Source organism: Strigops habroptila, chromosome 8, assembly GCF_004027225.2.
Source record: "Strigops habroptila isolate Jane chromosome 8, bStrHab1.2.pri, whole genome shotgun sequence".
NCBI classification, from domain to species: domain Eukaryota; kingdom Metazoa; phylum Chordata; class Aves; order Psittaciformes; family Psittacidae; genus Strigops; species Strigops habroptila.
Window position 1 is genome coordinate 23417306 of NC_044284.2, and position 22051 is coordinate 23439356.

General features: G+C 44.5%; 3 protein-coding genes across 29 annotated transcripts in view; all 3 read left to right on the forward strand.

Annotated features, from left to right (window-relative positions):
• The window catches only part of APOD (apolipoprotein D), a 30889-nt gene extending 29697 nt beyond the window's left edge, over positions 1 to 1192 (forward strand). For 23 of the 24 annotated variants that reach the window (XM_030495307.1, XM_030495306.1, XM_030495302.1 and 20 more), the window contains one exon: positions 33 to 1192. In XM_030495307.1, the coding sequence (XP_030351167.1) occupies positions 33 to 268 (236 nt within the window). In that variant the 3' untranslated portion in view covers positions 269 to 1192. The remainder of the gene's footprint in view (positions 1 to 32) is intronic. The other variant, XM_030495324.1, reaches the window with a different exon arrangement.
• Positions 1193 to 1991: 799 nt separating this feature from the next.
• PPP1R2 (protein phosphatase 1 regulatory inhibitor subunit 2) overlaps positions 1992 to 22051 on the forward strand; it is a 34209-nt gene continuing 14149 nt past the window's right edge. Inside the window, exons 1-8 of one of the 4 annotated variants that reach the window (XR_003992712.1) lie at positions 1992 to 2265; positions 6818 to 6925; positions 7391 to 7471; positions 7756 to 7859; positions 9082 to 9261; positions 10553 to 10761; positions 12307 to 12357; positions 13708 to 15154. Coding sequence is in view for 3 of the 4 variants with exons in the window: in XM_030495330.1 (XP_030351190.1) it covers positions 2069 to 2265; positions 6818 to 6925; positions 7391 to 7471; positions 7756 to 7859; positions 9082 to 9261; positions 10553 to 10632 (750 nt within the window). In the remaining variant the exon portion in view is untranslated. Of the gene's footprint in view, positions 2266 to 6817; positions 6926 to 7390; positions 7472 to 7755; positions 7860 to 9081; positions 9262 to 10552; positions 11123 to 12306; positions 12358 to 13707; positions 15155 to 22051 lie in introns of those variants that run through there. The other 3 variants (XM_030495332.1, XM_030495330.1, XM_030495331.1) reach the window with 3 other exon arrangements.
• Positions 18889 to 22051, forward strand: part of ACAP2 (ArfGAP with coiled-coil, ankyrin repeat and PH domains 2) — a 72802-nt gene continuing 69639 nt past the window's right edge. Inside the window, exon 1 of the mRNA XM_030495327.1 lies at positions 18889 to 19254. Coding sequence (XP_030351187.1) covers positions 19202 to 19254 — 53 coding nt within the window. The 5' untranslated portion in view covers positions 18889 to 19201. The remainder of the gene's footprint in view (positions 19255 to 22051) is intronic.

Genomic DNA, 22051 nt, shown 5'->3' on the forward strand with positions numbered 1-22051 from the left:
CATCACGTTCACCATGCCCTTCTTTCTCCTAGTCATGCCTTCAGCTCCTTACTGGGTCATCTCCACCGACTATGAAAACTACTCGCTGGTTTACTCCTGCACCAACATTCTCTGGCTCTTCCACATTGACTATGCCTGGATTTTATCAAGAGCTCCCGACATGCACCCAGAAACCGTGGAGCACCTGAAGAGTGTTCTCCAGTCCTACAAGATTGACACTGAGAAAATGATGCCCACGGATCATCTTAACTGCCCTTCCGAGATGTAACTCCGGCATGCAGTGACACAGCACCAGACCAGCGATGAACTTTGTTGCTTTCTGTGTTATCCATTAGAATTTCTCTATGTAACAGAGAAATGCAATAATCCCTTGCTAATGGTAGTTTGCCAGCCCTAAGTTATGCTTTGCTGTTCTCTCTATTGCGCTTCCCCTTTTTTTCTTGCTCTGATTTCCACAGAGTAACTGACTGATTCAAAGCTAATGGGTGAAGAAAAGAAACCCTGAAGTGCGAAGCTCTGCTGTTGCTGTGAGTCCTCCTCTATGTGGATGGGAAAGGGTATGAGATATGATGTGCAAGTATTAGTCCCAGGAAAAACCTTTCATCACACAGCCCCAGGTTTGTTTCCCATTTTTGTCTTGATGCTACTGGGCATGCTAGGAGCCTGCGGTGTCTGAGCTACACTGCAGGCACTGCCTTACGAGGGACAGCATCCAAACACAGTGGGTTGGTCCTGCAGACCTGGAACTTAGACTGAGATCTCGAGTGTTTTCTGGTGCAGGCCTGCAGGCGTATGTTGCTGCCATGTCAGTGGACCTCCTGACTAAGAATCAGATCTGGCCCTTTGTATTTACAGTCTAAAAATGTCCAGAAATTCAGCATCACTCCATCCCCAGTGTCTGTACGTGTCCTCTCTTGCCTCTAGTGAGGCTGGTCCTGCACTCTCAAGGGATCAGCTCTGAGAGTACACATAAGCAGACAGAAAGAAATGGGGCTGCTCCACTGTCCTCTCTTCTGGAAGCTTTTCCCTGAATGCCAAGAGACGGCAGGCTCTGCCTGATGTCCTGCTTACCGCTTTTGTACGTGCCGAGTGCCCGCTGGCACTGCATCTGCCCTGGCAGGTGTTCACCAGGCACCGCGACAACTCTGCTTGAACAGCATTGATGCAGCTCATTAAAAATGAAATTAAAACATCCGCTTTGGGGCTTTTGTACTTCCCAGCTGCACGGCCGTTCCGAGGGGGCTGCGGGGCTTGGTGTGTGGGGTCTGCCACTCCTCTGAGGCACAGCACCCCCAAAGCAGGAATGCAATGCCGTGTAAGAAACCATGTCTGAAGTTACATGGTTTGCCCCAGGAGCCTGGCGGTCTTTCCAGCTCTCTGGGGTTGGATGTGCGGGCTTCTGCCATTGTCCGAGCCGTGCCAGCAGACCAGCATTGTGGCTTTGGCTGGCAGTGACCCCCCTCTCTTGCTGCTTTTACTGACGTGAAAAACAATGGTGTGGATGTAGCATACTGTAAATCTGCAGGAAATGTTCCACACTCACTGTGGTGGGACCCTTATGGGCACGGATGTGCAGCAAAGCGCTTTCATGCCCTGAGGGAGCTACAGGAGCTGAGCAGGGAGCCGATGTTTCCCTGATCTTCACCAGCCGGAGGAGGCCGAGGTGGGAGGGCAGCCTTGCGGGGACCAGACACAACTGCCACGTTCGCGCCATTATCCCTTTAACAGTTTAAATCCTAATGGCATAGCGCCTGTGACACGAAACCGAACACTGCCCGCACGCCGGCGGTACGGGTGCCGCAGGGACGCCGGCAGCCTCGCAGGCGCTCCGGGGTGCCTCGGGATTTTGGGACAGGTCATTGCCCCGCCGCCCCACAACCCGGCTCCCGCGGGCGGCAGCCCTGCAGCGGTCCGCCGACCGCCAGGCGGCGCGGCCCCGGCGGGCTGAGGCGGTGGCACTGAGGGGCCTCCTTCCCGCGCCGGCCGCTCTGACGCGCGGCGGGGCGGGGCCAGCCGGGGCGGGGGCAGCGGCGGCAGAGGAGGCCGGAAGCGGTCGGGCGGCGCGGCGATGGAGTCGGGCGCATCGGCGATGGATGAGCCCTCTGAGTCCGGCGCCTCAGCGTCGGGCGGCTCGGCGTCGGGCGGCTCGGCGGACAACGCGCCCATCAAGGGCATCCTCAAAAAGAACGGCGGCAAAGCACCGGTGGATGGAGCGGCCCCCGGGGCGCGGCGGGTCACGTCGGCCCGCGACGAAGATGAGCACGGGTGAGAGCCGCGCCGAGCCCCTCGGGGTGTCGGTGGTGGTGAGGCGGCAGCAGTGGGTCCCTGCAGGGCCTCCCCGCCGCCTCCCGCTCGTCCGAGGCTCGGGCGGAGGGGGCCCTGCGGGGCGGTGTGTCCCGCTGGGGGCTCCGGGTTCGGGGGGGTGCTGCTGGGCGGGCGGAGCAGGAGCGCGATAAGCGGGTCAGTGGGTCGTGCCCGTGTGCTGCCCCGGCACCGCGGCCCTGCAGCGGCGTTCCGCACGTCGGCAGGCAGCCCGCCGAGGCCGGGTGCAACCCGCAGCGGGTTCATGTTCACACCGGGCGTGCCGGGGCGGGGAGAGCGAGGGCTGCTGCGGGGAGGGCAGGGGAACTCCGTCCTGGCTCGTGTTGCCGGGAGTGCGGAGCGGCGGCTGAGGGAGCTGCTGTGATCCTTTGCTGCTCATGAAACCCTGGCAGAAATAGTGTCGGTTTCAAATGTTCTATCAGAAAGATGAACAGAAAGGTTTTACCGATGCTACGAGGACAGTTTACCACTTGAGAGATACGCTTTGCCATGGCAGGTTTATTCTCAGTCTTTTTAAAGGTAGCTTATTTCTCTGTAGCCAGAAGCGTGTCCCTGGGGAGAAGACCTCCCATGGGTTGAAACCTAAGTCAGAAGTATCTTTGGTTGTCCCAGATTCATCTGTAAAGATCTCACACTTGAGAATAGGCACTTTGCATATGGTTTGTTTTGAGTGACAAGAAAGTCTTGATTTAATTGTAACGTGCTTGAATTAGTCCAAATACACAGGAAGTGGTTTTCAGCCAGCCAGTAGCTGTCCTTGACCAGTAAGAATTCTTGTGCTTTTCTTGATGTTAGCACCCAGGATGCACTGCCCACCATTGCTCTGAGACTCCACCACGTTGTGATGCCCAGGGTTTGACAAGAACTCTATAAAATTGCCCATGTTGGTTTTATTTATTTGGGACGTTGCTCAGTGTTGCAAGGGGAGAAATAATGATAAAATGCATGTGCAATTATGGCTTTCTTATAATATGGTAATATTCCTCTCCTCTTTGCCTAAGTCATGAATATAGTCTAAAGTCAGCAAAGCAAGAATGAAAAGTTCTTGGTTTACTGTGTTGCCTGTGTCAGCTGCTTTCCAGAGAGAAATTATTGCAACTGAAGAATGAGATGATGTTTTTTGAAGGAGGTGAATGTAAGTAGCAATATGCTGTACAAACACTGTGATTCTTTTTTTCCCCCTCTTCTTTAGTTTTAATATAGTGTAGCACAGAGTGTTTACTGCCACACCAGACATAAAGTAAAACTGGCTGTTGGTAGCCTCTGTTTCATTTTCTGCTGTCTCTTTTGTACCATCTTGAAGAATGATTGGAAATTAGAGTACAAACTGGTGAGCTGAGTATATGGTATATTGGTTACAGTACACATAATTTCTTGCGTGCTGATAAGCGGGCAGAAGTCTGGGTTTGTTTCCTGTTTACCAATGTGAGTCAATAAAGTCAATTAGATTAATTTTGAAATTGCCTTGCAACTTAAAGGAGATTGGCTAAACCTTGTGGGCTGCATAAGATTTCCGGGAAACATCAGTATAGGGTATTTAAGTTTGTGTGCAGGTATTTTGGTTGGCAGTGTTTCATTAAGTCAGTGTTATTTCTGACTTCAGCAAAATAATGTCATACTTAAAGGAATGATAAATGGCATAGCTGTGATTTTCCTCAAAGATTAAAAATTACTTTATAAATTCCAGTACCTGTTTTCTTCCTGCACCTCTAGCAGCAGCCTCTGCTTATTTCTAATACTGAAATTCAGGTCTGAATAGCTTTAAAAATAGATGCAAATGAAAGAGCTCGTTGTGTCAGCTGTCATCTTTCAAAGCACCGTGTTCAGTAGAGCTCTCATGTATTTGCATCATTATTGGCTTTGCGCTGTTATTAGTGATGGCAAAATTCTTTGGAAAACTTCCTCAATGAAAATATGGTGCAAGAGGGAAACTTGGGAAATTGGGACACCAGTGGAACTGCGTCCTAATAACTGAGATTGTGGTTTAATGGTAGATACATTCTTGGCATTTCTGGTATAAAGTATTTTTTGCCTTAAGGCTCCTGTAAGAGCCTGTGAGCAATCTGATCCTTTTACGAAGGAACTGTAGAAAAAACAAAGCACCTGTGTTGGAACAGACAAGAGAAGAGTCTGTTATGGTAGGAGCAAGTGAAGTGTGAGAGGTGTTCCTCTGAATAATACTGCTGCAAAAACTTCTTGCCTGTCAAGGTGTCGTGTCAAAATATCCCATTATTATGTATATTTAAAGATGTGAGAGAATATAAATGAGCACTCCTGAGATTTTTCAAATCTGATTTTCCTAAGGAAGATTAAATTTCCCATTTCTGTATCTGAAGGAGTGTCAGAAAGCATTTTCCTGTGATGGTCCTAAATTCTATCATTAATGTTATGCTGCTCAGGCATGCCAAAGCATGCCAAATTGCAGTCAACGGACGTGTGGGTTTTTAGAGTACTTAGTCACTCTCCTGTGATGGCTTTTTGCATGGAGGGGTGAAATGACATGTTTGTCTGTTTGCCACTAATGATGAGGGGTTTTTTTCCCAGCTGAATTTTAAATTGTGCTTTGGGAGGTGTTCCGCAGCCAAGGCTTTTAGTGTTGGAATCCGAGTTGAAAGAAATGAGTGTGGAAAACTTAAACCACTAAAAGGTTCCTCGGTCTTTTGTTTGTAAGTTACTGAACTGCTAACTGTAGGGTAATTTAGAGATCAGCCAAAAAGATTCTTCTAAGGTTGCCAGTATTCTTACAAGGTATTGAGTTGCGAGTCCAAGCAATAAACCTTGATGTGCTCTGGACAAGTGTGGTGAGCATAAGGCATGCAATGGGAATTTCTCCCATCTGTCCTGTTTCCTCTTCAACTAAACTCTGTCTCTTCATTGGAGCTGCATGCCATTGTCCAACTTCTAGGGCTAGTAAAAATCCTCATGTGCTCCCTCTGTAACTGTATGATCATATTGTGTTAGTCATAGGTGAATTTTAAGCAGGTGTTTAGCTGATGTTTAACTGGTGACTTTTCAGCTCCTGAATAGATAGGTTTGAATAGCTGGCATTCCTAGACTAGAGCTCTCGCTTTGTCATCATGAAGCTCATGATTCTCCACCCTGCCAGAGCAGGCAGTCTGACTCACGTGTTGCCTGCTTAGGCTGCAGTCCTTGTGTTAGAACAAAATGATTACGTAGAAGCCTCAAATGTGAGAGCATGGCATTGGTTGCTATATGCTAAGGGGATTAAGCTCACTTAATTTGTATTCATTTCTGGAATATAAGACACTAGCATATAGGATTCAGCATCAACTCCCACATCTGTTTTGGGTTTTTTTAATCCCTTTAGGTTTGGGTTTGGTTTTTTCCCCCATTGTATTATGCAGTGCTTTCCATAAATATAAAATTTAGTTTGTGCTTGGAATTTTGCTTTATCAGTTTTGTTTTACAGATAGCATTTGCTCAAGAACAGTTGTGTTACTGAGATTGAATTTATATTTCAAATTTGTTATTGGAATGTTTTGTATTTAAATAAGAGTAGTTCACTTAGTCCTCTAGCCAACTGCGTCCCCCCCAAAAAACCTCACAAACAAACCCAACAAAAAAACCCCAAGCCCAAAAAAACCACAACCCTCAAACAACAAAGCACTGCAACATTGGCTTCCTTAAAGTAATAATTTGCAATATGTTAATATGCTAATGTGTAAGGTGATATTAAATAGTGGAATTATTTTACTATTTTAAAGTTAAATGTCTTGGTTTAGTCTAAGAGAACTAAAAGAACCTTAGGGTTCTTTTATGTTTTGTCAGTCTGGGTGGGCTTTTGTTTCTGCAAATATACATGAAATGGTACATTCTCTGATTAACTGAGGGAATTCTAAATAATGTAACATCACTGGTGCCTGTCTGTGTAAAATGTGAAACTCCCTCAGCTTAATTACAGCAGTGAATCAGTTCTGGTTTATTATTCCAATTTTGGATGACAAAAGTAGTGCTAATAACCAGCTTGTTCAGTGCTATTTATTTTACTGCAGCAAGTTGTTTCTTGGTTGGTATTATTTATGTAACAGTTTCACTAATGATCATAGCTCATTCACTGAGCAGAGGTGAGGTGGGAGTTATTTGGTTTTGTTGAAATGTTGTGGGTTGTAATAAGAGGAAGAATGATTTTACAGTAACTTGTACCAAGACTAGACAGTTAATGAGACAATGATTGAATGGGACCAATAGTCTCTTGAAGTATATGAATAAGAATACATTTATGGATCACCGAGTTTATTTAGCTATTGTGAATTTCCAAGGAAATTCAGTTGCATTGATACTTTGTCATGACTTAACTAACATATGTATAGAACAGTATTTAATAGCCATTCTTTCAATGTTCCTGTGTGTCATAACAATATTCTTTGTGCTTAGTATGCAGTAGAGGTCAAAACACATTCTAAACATTCCTTCTGTGGCCAAACGGAACTGTGTTTAGACTATAAGAAAATCTGACTTTGTTTTCTTATTTCAGTAAAAAATCTCAGAAGTGGGATGAAATGAACATCATAGCTACGTACCACCCAGCAGGGAAAGATTATGGCTTGATGAAAATAGATGAGCCAGCTACTCCTTATCACAGGTAGGCTTGCTAAACTGTCCTAAATGAGGGCAGGAGACATAGTAGTTTTACAGCAAAATTGACTTTGTGGATGATGTAATGTTTATTACAGCTGATTGCCTGACAGAACGTGCAGGCCTACTGGATATATACAACATATTCAGATTTAAAAAGCTTCTAAATAAAGGCTTATAGCTATTGAGGAAGACTGTCAAAAAGAACAAAGTCAATTTTTAGAAGGTTTTTGTCTAGCAGGCTTTAGGCTTTGAATGGTATAAGTGTCTGACTTGTATTGATTTTATTTTTTTTCAGTTAACGTCTGTGTGGTAGAATATAAAGTTGTATTGATATTTAGATTAGATTTGGAAAGTTTTTAAAGTAATGAAGGAGTCTTTTAGTGGAGTGTTGTAAGGCTTTCACTGTTGTATCAAGCAAATTTTAAGCAGCAAATTATTGATAAAGGCTACTTTTTGTTTGCCCTCCAAGCATGGTAGGAGAAGATGACGAGGATGCAGTGAGTGATACAGAAGCAAATGAGCCCGTAAGAGCAGATGTGTTGAGTAAAAAGTAAGTATCGTCATACAAAATTGACTAATTTTTAAGAGAATTTTCTCTTTCCTGGAGTATTTTTTCTTTATGGAAAGCTGTTGCTGGTTTCTGTAAGGTCAAACTTTTGCTATTGACAAATCTAGTAGTTTTCAGTGTTTTATAGTGCTACTGGTACTATAAACCTCTTGCAGGTTGTTAGTACACATAAATATAGCAAAAATAACGAACAAAGCTGAGTGCTCTGAAATATAATGTATGTGAAAAACTTGCTGGTTTAGCATTGTTTTGCATGTTTTTTGTAGACTGGCAGCTGCAGCTGAAGGTAAAGGACCCAAGATTATGGCAAAGCAAGAGGAAAGCAGTGAGGAGGAGGAAGAAGATGAAGAATTAACACCTGAAGAACGAGGTAGGCATAAGTTGTTTCCTTTGTTTTGTTTTTTTCCCTATAAATAGTTTCAGATTTTCAGTAAATATATTTGGGAAGAAGTACTATCAGAAAAATTTTGTTATTTTTAAAAGAGAGATTGAACAAATATGCTGTTTGTTTCTAATCAGGACTGTTTGGTTTGGGATCTACATATAAACAGGAATTTACTGTTACTGGCTGCCCTCTTGTACACAAGCTTAAGGTGTGAGAATTCCTCTTAAGAAACATGGACTTCTCAAATAAGCAGCTCTTATGGTTTTGGGGTGAGGGAGTAGTTCCTATTCCAAACATATTTCAGGTAGACTTAACAGTTCAATGAGTACTGCGGCAATTAAGATGCTGCTAATTGCTTGCAAACATACAGATGATATTTCTGTTGTTTTCAAAACAACTGGTAGATGAATCCAGCAGGAAATCTGCATTTGTTCCAAAGCAGACAGCATCTTCAAAAGAGATGTTTTGTGTTAGGTTGGGCTAGAACATTTTGAGGAAACAGTCAAACAATAATACTTCTAAGGTTTCAGGCTTCTATTATCTAGCTGTAGCTTCTCATCTTTCCTGGCCTCAACTTTGAGTATGTAACCTTACTATTCTAAAGGAAGGAAAAAAACCCCAGTGTTGGGGCTGGCAATAAGAAAAGTTTAGTTTAATTTTAATGCGTTACTGCTAGACCTGATAATGTTTAATACATGGAGCAAAGTTAGGCTTCAAGCTGTGGAGACAGTGGAAAATATTTTCTTCTACATGTGGTAAATACCTCTCATAACTGGCCTTTGGTAGCTAGCCAGGAGTCAAGTTGGACATCTGCAAAAGTTCCTCTACTGTCCCATCAGTACATTCAATTTGTCCTTAAGTTTACTTGGAAACAACGCTTGTGGAACTTTGGAATTTTCTTTGCTGTTACTAGATGCTTCTCTTGGTTCAGACTTGCTCTTACTTGCAGATGGGTTCTTTTAAAAGTGCTTCAGCCATTTCAGTCCATTAATTACTGGCCTTTTTATAAGTCAGACTCATTCAAAAGAATGCTCCACTGCTTGAAGAAAATAATTTTAATTCGGGGATTGTTTGATCATGTAATCAGTAGACTTTCACGGTAGGAATAAATTTGACCTAGGAAGCAGCTAGTGCCTTTCTGAAGAGAAAATAAGCTGATTTTTTTTTTTAAGGGAATAAATAAGTATTTGCATTTGTTTGTCTACAGAAAAAAAGAAACAGTTTGAAATGAAGAGAAAAATGCACTACAATGAAGGACGAAACATCAAACTGGCAAGACAGCTCATTGCAAAAGAACTACATGGTGAAGAGGATGATGATGATGAGGATGAAGAGATGCACAATGCTGCAGATGTAGAAACAATGAATACAGAAGTTGCCGACCATGGTGAGCTGCCAATTAATCAAAAAGTGTGTTTAAGTATTAGTGGTCCTTTCAGCTATTGGGAAGTGGATACACTTAAGTAGGAGAATGAACAAAAAGGGTACAGTATGTATGGAACACTCCATGTGCAATACTGCATGCTGTCTGGGTAGGTAGCATGGTACCAAAAACATCAGTATTGCTAAATAGGGTGTGGGCTTTTGTTTGCTGTGACATAACAGAAAAGTGAACATCTCTGCTTCCTACTGTTTCCCCAATGTAACTGTCTCTTGGTAGTGAAATTGACAGCTTCCTTTTTAAAGGAAGAGCTGCCTTGTACAGAACACTTAAAGCTGTGGCCACACAGGGGAGCCTGCTCTTACATTGTGGTTCAGTTCCCATTCTGCTCCCAAATCATCCTATAGGCAGTAGTGGGAAACTAGCATGAATGCTTCCTCCCTGTTGAGCATAGTGTATCTAAGTTCCTGCATAAGAACTTCTGCCTGTCTTACTGTAATGCAAAACTGCTGTTAGGACTTGTCCTTAAGCAGTAATGTTCTTTTCCATAGCATGGGATAAGACCCTCAGCTTTGCTTTTAGTGCAGCTGCTGGAAGAAAGTCTGAGATTTTAGCTGGAAGCCCTTTCTGGAACCTGCTGCAGGGCTGTCTCTTGATAGGAAACTCATAAAACTATAGAAGCTGACACCTTCTCTTTCATCTTTTAAGCTTCTCTCTGGGCGAAAAGGGTAGACTGTATAATGAAAGTCTTTGTTGGTTTTTTTGTTTTTTTGTTTTTTGTTTTTTTTTTTTGTGGTGGCCTTCTGTCAAATAATTACAGCTGTTCACTACCCTGTGTTCACCACCTCTGTGTTTAACAGCACTTTGAACAAGTTTTTGGCATTAAAAAAATAGACATCTGTTGCTCATGAGACTCGTGGCAATGAAGTCTGTAAGCCTCATTCATCTGTTGCTTGGCAAAGCTATGTGGTGTTAGCACAGTCTGCAGACTTGGGAAGATGCTGCATAGGTTTAACTTGGTTCACACTTGCTTTTCATAACCATATGAACTAGGGTCTCTTCTAAAATTAGACTAAATTCCACACAATAAAAAGGCGATTTGCAAAGTTGCGTGTGTTTAAGTTCTGTGGATTGCACATTTTAGTCCCATTACTAATTACAGGAGGGCTAATGCCTTCATAAATGCTCCGAAAGGGTCATTTGGTATGTGTCTGAGACCCACTAATAATGGACTGACTTTATCCAGTAACTTAATATATGCCTTAGAATGGCTATTTACTAGAACTTCACTCTCCAGGGGAAAGGAGGGCTCCAATAGGCAACTTTATGACCTTTCTCCGTGGCTTGAAGCTGCCATCCTTCTGCACTCTGCTGTAAAACAGAGGCAACTCCGCTCGCCAGCTGCATTCACCAGTGGAAAGAAGGCCCACCTTTGCAGCATTTTTCCATCTCTATTGTTGAAGTCCATTCCACCTTCCTTCATAACCAGCTTCAGAGCCACCACTGGTAATTATCAATTTTAGACTGCTCATGGCCAATAGATTCCACAAACATAACTGCTAGCCAGTTTATTAACCCATTAACTAACTGGTTCACCTCCACACCAGGGCATATAGAAATACTTTCCATTAATCTGATGTAGTTTTCAATTCTTCACTTTTGTTTTCTATCATTCTGCTTAAACCCTGATGTTTCTTTATCTCCTAATGTGTCTGTCAGCTATCATAGCTTTTGGTCTCTGTACTTGATCAATTCTTCTGAGGTTAAGTACTGGTCTCACTTTTTTAGCAGTTGGTGAATTGAATGCCCTCAGAGTGATCATGTGTGATTCTTTGTGGCAGGGTTAGTCAAAGGATGATGAATATAGGTAAAACTGTTAATAAACCTCTCTGTCTTCTGCCACTGCCCATGTTTTAAGAAATTTCTACACTGAGATGATAAATGTTCAGCAGCATAGCTATGTTAAATTAATGTCAAAGTTTACTGAAATAACTTTTTTGAGATGACATCTCTTTATCACTCTCTTACCTGTAGTCTGAGGGCACAGAAGAATCTCCTTATTTACACATGTTAATTAAACAGATGTCAGCTACTGAGCGTTTCCTCAAACAGCTGGTTTTAACACTCACTACTTGGGTTTTTTGCTAGTCTGTGCTTTTGGTCATGCTATGGTTTTGATCATATTAAGGAATTGGGTATTTAAAACAGTATTTCAATTTGTTTGTTTCCTTCATGGAAGTGGATCAAAATGCTGTTAATATTCTTCTTCCTGAGATTCCCCTGTTAGGTCTAAGTGTGTGGAAGGATTATTCATCTGGATGAGCTCTTCAAAGAGCTGTGCGACTTCAAATCGTGTTTTGAAGTGGTTTCTTACAGAGCAGAAAAGGAGGATTTTCTTTATTCAGTGTATTAGTAGGTGGTGCAGGAGCTGGTTTTGGTGATGGCTTATTTTGGCTTCGCTCCGTTAAACTGACTAACGGCTCTGATGCTTGCTTTTAACTGCAGAGGAAATGTGTGTCTTTCTGCATGTTGTATTGTAGCTACATTTTGATAATTTCTTCCATTCAACCTCACTTCTTCTGAAGTTAGAGATCATCTGGTGATATGGCCACCGCTCACCTGTCATGTCTGACTCTGTCGATCTATGTAAGCAAGAGCTGGCATGCACTGTCTTTCTATTCCAGTAGAATAACATGACTTCCGATGGTTATTCTAGGTCAAGATGCGACACGAGGTGTTTCCTAGCAGCCTGTCGTGACTGTAGGGCTCTACTAGCTCCTGGGTGGTTTTTCAGGCAGTTTGAGACTCTCTTCTCACTTGGAATTTTTTTTTTGTCCATTAAGATCCTTAAAGGTCTTACGCTTCTCTTATCTGATGTTCCTTTCTACCCTCTAATCCTGTCTGGTTTGTATTTGAGTAAAACTAACAGTACTCTTCTAATGTCTACACTCTCCTTTTTAAGAAGGGACTAAAATGTTAGGACAGGGTTTTAAGAAAGTTTCTGTCAACTACCATCAGATCCGCTAATCTAAGTTGCACTTCTGGTTACAGACTGAGATTTCTTGCTGATTGAAATGAAGATGGCCAGTCCAGTCAGTAATGGTGAGAACAGTTTTCATGTTTTTGCCCGTTTTCATCTTGGGCTACCAAATGTTTTAACTGTATAGGTCATTCCTTGTCTCAAGTAACTGTACCTTATCCCATGTGCCTGGGTTCAAGCACCCAAGCCTTTTGGTGGAAAGGAAAGCTAAAGTTGTAATAGACTGCATTAGGATTGCTTGCTTTAGCATTTCAGTTTCTCTGGAAATTTTTTTTTGCTACTCCCTATTTATGACTCCACGAATGGCATAAATAGCAAAAGTGACCTTTGTTCCTCTCCATAAACACTTTTCCTTTAGAAATTCTCTTTGAAATCACTGAAGGAAAGATTCCTGATGTAGGTAAATTTAAGCATGATGATTTCAGTGCAGATCTGTCTTTACTTCTGCTACATGAAAGTATCAGCAGCAAGGGTGTGATCGATAGCAGTTCAATTGACAAGCAGTAAAACTCTGTCTGGTTCATTTAGCATTTATTGCTATGATAGCCCTGCTCAGATACTGTTCCTCAATTTAGCTCTCAGATGACTGAGTGTGCCCTTTTAGCCTTTGGGAGATACAGAATACATTGTATTTTCTTAACCAGGGTGGGCATCACCCTAAAGATGACCGAAGTAAGAAGTCTGGGAGCATACACACGAGTTTCACTTTGTAGCTATGTGCTTGTTGAACTACACTTGTTATACCAAGTGTAACTCATGCACAAGCCTAACTGACCTTTTTTGGAGATTATTATCATCTGGATGTGGTTTTCTTTGATCTTTGCTTTATGCCACTGAATTTTCAGGTGCACATTATATATATATACACACATATACTATATATACATATATATATAATGAGCTTTTTCATATGAGAAGGAGCTTTCTCTGATTTACTGCTGTTCTTTGGCTCAAAACCATGAGTTTAATGACTTCCTGAAAAACACAACAGACTGTGTTTGCTCATTTACAAGCTTGTTTTGTTTTAAAGTGTCTTAATCTGGAAATGAAATTTGTCCTGAAAAGCACTATGCTTGCTTGTGTTTCAGGAACCTCATGTGTTAGTTTTGCAAATTGATCTCTCTCAACTCCTGGTTCAAATTGTTCCCCCAGTTCCAGGGGTGGCGAGCATCCAGTGCTCGCTGTGCTGAACAATGCCGTTAGCCATCCCCTGAGGGTGGAGTAACTGTTCTAGAAGTTTCTGTGCTATCAAACTAAAAGCTTGTACGTTGCTAAGATGGATTGGCAAACATCACCTCTGGAGTAGCAAAGGTGATTTCAGGAGGATACTTGTGTGTGTTTTGAAAATATGCAAGGAGTGTGAAGAATTACCTATTTTTTTTTTTTTTTTTTTTCTAATCTTTCTTATGCAGCACATGCTACTTGTGACCAGCTGGGAAGTAGAGTACGCAGCATAGAAGAAATCTGTCCAGAACTGTAACTGCTTGTCAAGGACACAAATATAAACACCGCTTCACAATTTTTGCTATTAAGGCTCTTAAATATTGAGAAGCATATCAGTTACCATGTTGTATTGCCAAGAATGTTTATTTTAGACTTGTCTGTTAGGCAGGAAAAAACCTGTCTAATTGATTTTCTTGTGCCTAGTATTTCATGGAGAATACTGCTTCATAATCTGTTCAACCAGAATGGCGTTCCCTCTATGTATAACGCTGATTATCTTGCGTAATGTACTGTTAACTCTTCACGCTTTGAAACAGTATCTTTTGGGTTTTCACTATTTATTTGGCAGTGTTCTAGGTGTGGTGTCTCTTATAGAAAGGTTTTGGATTCAAGAGCTAAACGGTACAGCATATATCAGATTAACATGCAAGCTATTTATCAGATGTGTTATGCGGTTTAAAAAGGGATTATTTAAGTCTTACAACTTTTTTGTAAAGTGTGGACCTGTTAATTTAGATTTCAGTATGTTATTACCTGTGCTTTCCCCATCTTTAGAAGAACTGTATTATTTTTTGAGTGGTGTTTGGAATCAGTTGTTATTTTCTGACTAAGGCAGTACTAACATCTGGTGGAGGGAATGTTTTTACACTGGAAATGTGCTAACTTGAACTTTGCATTTAACTGTCATTATCTCTTCCATCGGGACTGGATGTTCTGTGGAGCTCTCCTTGGCTTATCATGAGAATGTGGATGTTCCCTCCAGTTTTTCTCTTAAAACCACGTGTACTGTCACTCTTCTGGCTCTTGTTTCAAACTTTTGGTCCTTTCAAGTTGCATGAAGAGTGCTTGTGCTACTAGCATCTGAGGAGAAAACACCCAATTATGAGCAAAACCACATCAGGACTGTGAAGATGAGCTGAGTTTAGGCTCTGGTTGTTCTTTACACAAAGATAACTGCCTCTGATCTCATCTGGGGTTGGCAACCTGCATATTGAAAACTGCTGGTCTAAATCTTCCTATATCCATTGCAACTGACAGCAGCTGGTTTTGTAAAGTGAAGGCTCTTTGGAAAAATAGAAGCGAAACTCCTTAACTCAAATACTTGCCTACAGTATGGTTGTACAGTCCCTGTAAAGAGGGATTCTGAACCTGCAAATTGCTGTAAACAACTTTCCACTTGGTGAAATCTGACTGGTGAATGTTCCAGTATTCAGAGTAGTTTCTGGGATTTATTACACAAATGAAGTATACACTTAAGCTTTAGCTTGATTATGGAATATAGTGTATATCTTAATTTTGATCTGAATTTGATATGTTGCAAAAATCCATATAATCATATGGATCTGTTTTAAAATGTCTTTTTGTCCACTGTACATGTGAAGTTTGAATAAAGGAATGAAAGTTATTTTACAGTTACATGCCTTCTCAAGTGTGAGCTTTCATGAAATCCCAGTGAGATTGAGAGTGAATAACGCAATAGGATGCTGTTCTTTGGAAGATTCATACAGGAATAATTAATTGGAATGGATGCCTGGCCAAAAATACCTGCGAGTTGTACTAACTGGGTGTTGTAGTGTGCCTTTCCCAACTGTCTCCTCTCCACAGGGTTGTCCATTGTGGGATATTTGGTTTAATAAGGGCCTGAATCAGGATTAATACCATCTTTTCACAAGAAGGAGTTGAACTCTATTTGGTCCAGTGTAGTGATGCTAATTTTTCAATATGGAGAATTTGACCAATGTGTATGGATAATGCAGATGTCTTCTGCAAGGCTGTAAAACAGATTAGTTTGTGATAAGTACAAGTGGGTACTTTGCACCCACAATTAAAGCAGAATCAATCAGAAGCAGCTTTTATATAAGATTATGTCTTGCCCTCCTGTCCCCCACACTTTGGTCTCTCAAGACCTCATTTTCATTCTGGTGCTCAGCAGGGCTTTGTATGATGCAATGCCTACAAAGCATCTTGTATAATAAACAAAAAAGGCTTTGCTAACTTCCAGTAAAACCTTTCGTGTAATGGCTTCCAAAATCCTGGACAAAATGGGTATGTAGCTTTGAGGGAGGTACAGTGTACATAAATGCAGGAAGATGGTTTTGAATGAACCTCAGAACATCTCTTCATCAGTCAGTTATTTTGTGCTGTCTGGGTGATCTCTCTTTTTTGGTGCCACCAGTTTAGATGCCGTTTTGTAATTTGTGCTGGTTTTAGTTATGGGTGTTATTAAAGGCTTTGTTCTCTTCGTTCTCTTTGGCGTTAGCAAAAATTCTGTTTGTGCTCCCTCATCATGCTCACCTAGAGTGCAACCCGATGTACCTGACACCACTTGTAACTGAAAGGCTGGTTTACTTGATTTCATACAGGCTTACACCTTCATGCATTTTAAAAGCTAAAATAGGCAAGTTTACTTTGCAGTAACTACATATACTCTATATAGCTTCTTTTACAAAGGGATATCTGATTTCCTTCTACTCTGGAAATATCAAATATAGTCCCTTAGTGAATGGGGACGAGAGGAAATTACTTTTCTCTTTTTACATTAGATGGGGACTCAGGTTGCGTGCACGTCTTCATCTTGAGGAGCCTACGGTAAAAGCTCATTCATATAGTAAAGAGTGGTGCAAACAGGAAGAACACATTCAGCCCTTACTAATGTGGAGACTGAGCTCCACAGCATTATAATCGTAAAGCTTCTTGCACAGGGGTAAGTCCCCAAGCTGCATCCTTTTTGGAGAAATTTCAATATGCTTCCAATAGCAAGATGACTTGCAAATAAGAGCCTTAACTCTGTCTTTTAAAGGCTTTTCCTGTCCTTAAAGTTTCTTTCACACACTTGTGTGAAAGGTTGCAGTTCATAGAAACTGCAAATACTTTTTTTCCACAGCTTGCTCTCATGTTAAACTTGTGTATCTTACTAGAACTTTCTTTCTGTAACATGGTTTTTGTGGCGTTTATCATGATACCACCTCACCAATGTAATTGTTCTGTTTGAAACCAGTGTTAAGTGTCACAGTGTAAATAAAACCATTGTTTTCACTACCACCTTATGGCACTAAGACTAGGTGTATTGGTTTGACTTTTTGGAGCTTTTCAGAAGAAACTGGGAGCCTCTGTAAGGTTTGCAGGAGTGTTCATGGACGAATACTTAAACCAATATTGCAACTTCCTCATCACTGCAAAGAAGGAAGTATTCTTTAGTGTAACTGATGTACATCAGTTTGTACATGCTTGGCTACAGAGATGTAAGAGTAGATCTGGGACCTGAATTTAAGACAGTAGCACCGCAGAGTAGGCTGCATCTTCCAAGGTAGTTTTCTTTGTGTGTTGTAGGATTTAAAGCAAGACTGATCTATCTCTTCATGGTCAGCATTGAGTAATCACTTACTGGCATTAAGTAATGGAAAATGACTAACACCAACTACTCCTCAGGAAGTAAAACTATTCCAAAAAAAAAAGAAAAAAGAGCTGGGCTCTCTCTTCAATGGCATGCTTTATTTGAAAAGTGGATTTCACAACATAAATGCAGCCAAAGTGATATGAACATTCCTTAACTTGCTGCTTTTCCTTTGTGGGTGTAACAGAGGCACTCAACTCCTTAACTGAGTGGTAGTTTGGCTAGTTTCGGTCACAAAAATATATGATCAATACACCTGTGTAACTCAGTTTGGATCTGATGTTTTGCCAGTCTTTGGAAAAACCCAAAAACAAAACCCAAACCCCTCAACCACAACTGACTGAACTGAAAACTTTCCCTTTGCTTCTCTGAAAGGACACCTTAACTGAGGGAGGGACAGTAAGGGTGTAGCAGGCATTCAATCTCTTGGAAAGGAAAGAAGTCTTAATTTTCCCTCCATCCTTCCATGGTCACTGTTTCTCCTTGTGATACCAAAAGGATATCACAAGAAAGCGTAGGATGAGAAAAAAGATTAAAAAAATAGAGGCGAAGCCTGGTGCAGGTGGTGGGGCACTGGAGTGACAGAGGCTGTGCACACTGCAGGGGGTGAGCAGGCTCCATGGGAGCAGGTGCAGCGGCTCCTCAGGTTCCTGGAGGAGCTCAGAGTGACTGTCATCAACTCGTGTCAGCTTCCCAGCACAGCATCCTGCTGGATGGAGCCCGTGACTTGGTATGACATTGCTTCATTTTTGCTGAGTTTAACTGGAACAGTTAGTTGTCCTCCTCGGTCACTGCCTTCGAGGATGAGTGGGGATGGCTGACGCTCCTTTGTCATTTTTACAGCTGGGAACACTAAGCAGTGCCAGGCTCGATAAAGCTCTTTCTCAATTTTCTCTTAAGGGATCAGTGATCCAGTGTTCTGCTGTCCTTCCCTATGAAGCAGGAGAGGACCAACACGGTCCTTTCCACTCCGTGATACAGCCCCTTTGCTGCCTGAAGCGCCTTCAAAAAGTATTCCCAGGCAAACGTTCCGTGCAGACCCCACATACGCACACTTGGTATTCCTTGTACAGAAACCCTGCTGTTCGCGTCCCTCCTGCAAAGCAACACCGATCTGCGGCCGCCGCCGGGATCGAGACCCGCAGCACCCCGGAGAGCATCCGAACCGCCCCTTCCCCTCGGTGGCTCAGCACTTGCTGCTGCTCCCTCGGCAGCGGCTCCCCGCGGGAGCGAGGGGAACCTCGCAGCGCATCGCTCGCCTGCCCGCGCCGCGGCCCGCCGGGGCGGCTGCTCTCTACAGCCGGCCCAGCCTCCCTAAACGGGCGGCCGAGGGGCTGTGCCTCATCCGCTCACCGTTAACCCGGAGGAGCCGAGCGGCCCGGCCCGGCGGCACCGTCACCAACCACCGCGCCGCGACCCGCCCCTGGGCAAGGAGTGAGAAGCGGGTCAGCCTATCGCAGCGCTGGAGCGGCCCCCTCAGCGCTCATCCGCGGCGGGACTGGTCCGCAGGGCAGCCGTGGCGACAGGGCTTGCCAATTGGTGGGACGCCAAGGGCTGCTTTCCCGTTGGCTTACCAGGCTGTCACTCGGGAGGACGCCCGGTGAGGCAGCTATCCCTGCGGCACCCGGCTCTCGGCTGCCGCCTCTCGGTGGCCCTCAGGGGAGGGAGGTCTTCCTGTTGTGCCGCCCCTCTCGCTTTGTGGTTGGCCAGAGCGCTTCCCCGCGGTTGCGACCGGGTGGGCGGGCTGCCCTTCCCCGGCCCCGCGGTGGGCTGGGGGAAGCTCCGCCCGCGCCGGAGTCTCGTCGGCTGCTGGTACTGCTAGCTGCCGCCCATTGGCTGGCCGGGCCGTCAGTCGCGGCTGGGCGCGGGAGGCGGGCGGAGGCGCTGCTCGGCGCGGCGGTCCCACAGCAGCCGTCTCGCCGCCGGGCCCCACCGCGCCTCCATGAGCACCGCCCCTGCCTAGCCCCGCCCGGCGGCCGGCCTCCGGCCTCGGCTCGGGCTCGCCCCGCCACCACCACAACCGCCACCAGCGGCAGCGGAGGCAGCGGCGCGCCCCGCGTCAGGAGAGGATGAAGGTGACCGTGGACTTCGAGGAGTGCCTGAAGGACTCGCCGCGCTTCAGGTGCCGCCGGGAAGGGGCCGGGCCGGGGTCGTGCGGGGGGACAGGTCGCGGCGGAGCGGCGGGGGCAGCGCAGGGCGGGCAGGAAGCGGGGCGGGTGTCTCAGGGTGGCAAGGCCGCGGGCCGGGGAGGGGGCTGCGGGGGCCCTGCGGGTGACAGGTGGTGGCGAGCTGTGGGCGCCCGGCTCTGCGGAGTGGCAGGATGGGGCCGGGGCCGTGTGGGGAGGTGTTATGTGGGGCCGGTAAGGGGCAGGGTTTGGGGAGCGCAGCGCGGCAGGGCAGGGGCAGCGTATGTGGAGGGGTGGCTGTGAGGGACGGTGTGGGGCGGTCAGGACGGCGGTGGCGTGGGGCTCTGTAGGACGAGGGCGTTGCTGGAGTGCGGGGGGGCTCTGAGGAGGGTGGTGTAGGAGCTGGGAAGTTCAAGGAGAGGGGCAGCCTCTGTGGTACCTGGGACTGGGGTTGGTGCGGCGGTAGCACGGTCTGCAGTGAGCGCTGCTGGGGTCACCGCGTTTGAGCGGATAGAGGGGTGAAGGGTGGTAGGCAGCTGATAAAGGAAATGATCAGTAGCTGAAGCAATGCCCGCTCCAGCTCAAGAGCGTGGACTCCTGTTGGTCCATCTCTGGTTCTTCATAGTTGTGCTTATGCTTCAGCTCCCAGTGTCTCCTGCCTGCGTCCACTGCGTCTATCCGTACTCAATCTGCCCACTATTGGGGTGCCAGTACTAAACAAACTCAGTATAATCTTACTTCCTGTTGTCAGACCAAGGCATGTGCTCTTTTGTTTTTCCCCACTCAAGTGACTGTCTGTCAGTCCTGTAGGTTTACTTCTGCTTGTGTTGGGCAACTTTACCTTTCCCTATGCTTTTAGCCATTCTCTCTCTGTATTTTGCACCATTGTGTCTACTCAACATAATTCTGCCTCTCTGTTAGATGTGTGGCTGGTCTGTGCTCACAGACCCTCTCTCTGTGCCTGGTATCGCCCTGCTAGCTGATGGAGAGGCAAACAGCTCCGTGGCTTGATGAGATGTGTCACTGCTGTGCCCTGCTGTCCCATGCTCAGCCATGTTTGGAGCGGCTGTGGCTCTGTGGGTTGGCACAGGCTGGGTGAGCTCTGGCTGTTGAGGGAAATAGTCTTGCTCTTCCTCTGGTGTCTGACTGTGTGTTCACGCCTCCTCTTTGTGTCAGCTTTAGCAATCGCGTGGTTCTGGGATGTGAAGGGAGTTGGAGAAGGTTTGAATGGCTTCCCCTGGCAGAAGGTGGAGTTCCTCTTCTTCCCTCTTTTGCTCCTGTCTCTGTTGCCAGCTCGTCCCTTGCTGCTTCTGCCACGGGCTTTTCTGGTGACTTGTATTGTTGGATCTTTCTGTGAGCTTGCTGCCCTGGTAGAAGAGACTGGATGGTTTTCTACTAGGTTAGTGAGTTGAGTCAGCATTGTGAAGGGTGTGAGACCTACTAAAGCTTATTGGGAGGAGGAAGAGGAAACTTCACTGCCAGAAGCAAGGCTAGAGGAAGGCAGTGGGGAGTGAGACCTCCCCTGAGGCAGCAGGCAGCTTTTATATTGGTTTAGCAGATCCACAAAGTTTTGCCCTGAGTTGGACATGCTTGCTAGTGTATGTACTTTCTGTCACAAGTATGTTTAATTTGGGTCCATTGTGGTGACCGTGCAGTCTTAGATTGGCTTAACTTAACCATAGAACTATACCATTAAGTATAATTTCTTTAAAGTACTAATACCTGCTGAACTGTAGAATACACTTTTGAAAACAAGAAATGATGACTAAAACTTGTGAGCAGAAGCATGCTGCTGTCTTTTCAAGTTAAGACATACTAGTTAATTTGAACTCACTTTGTATCATTCTCCTTTTGCCCCTCTTGATTCCTTTACTGCAAGGAGAGAAACTGAGGGAAACCCTTTGTTGGGGCCTTATAATGCATTATGGTCTTTCTGACAGTCTCTGATACTACTGTCTTGGATGAAATTGCAGAAAACCTTATGGTGTAATTAACTGATGCCACCAAAATATCCTTCCAACCTTTGACTGATAGGAAGTGGCTAAAACCGTGAAGTAAACATCTGGTAGTATTTCTGAAAAAAGTTTGTATCTTTCATTATTAGTTATTAGTATTTGCTGTTGTAACTTAGTGTTCATATGAATTAGCTAAACCAAATACTAGAAACCTTCCAAATGAATTTTACTGCAGTGTTTGTTTTAAGGGATGGTAGAGACACTAACGTAGAACAAGGTCATTATGTCCTGGCGTTCTTGCAGGGAGTAGCGTGGACATAAAGCACCTTCTTGTGCTGTGTTCCTCATAGCAAAGCAGAGCTGCAGCTTCCTCCTGATCTTGCTGAGCAGGTGGGTGTAGTCTTCGTCCTTCCCATCAGCATACCTGTTGGAGCAGTTAAATAAACCTGTTGGGAGGCATAGAGTATATAGAAATGTCATGGTTTACTTTCTTATGGTCGTGGAGACAACTGGGAGGACATGGGTGAGTCGGAGTTCATGAGTCACCAAATCCCTGTTTTCACAGGGAACTATTTAAATCTTTTAAAACATACCACTACATACACCTTCAGACACATGGCTTACTTGCTTATCTGCTTCTTGTGAAGTTCGTGTTGATATCTTTTGGCTTTGAGATGTAATTGGGAATATCATAGTTACCTGAATCAAAGAAATAAAGGTTTGTTTGCTTGCTTGAAGCGCATATGGAGGGAGCATGGGTTGTTGCTGTTGAGTTGCTGATGCATGATTAGATAATAATGGCTATAAAGATTCATGTCAGAAGTATGGTGGGCTATTT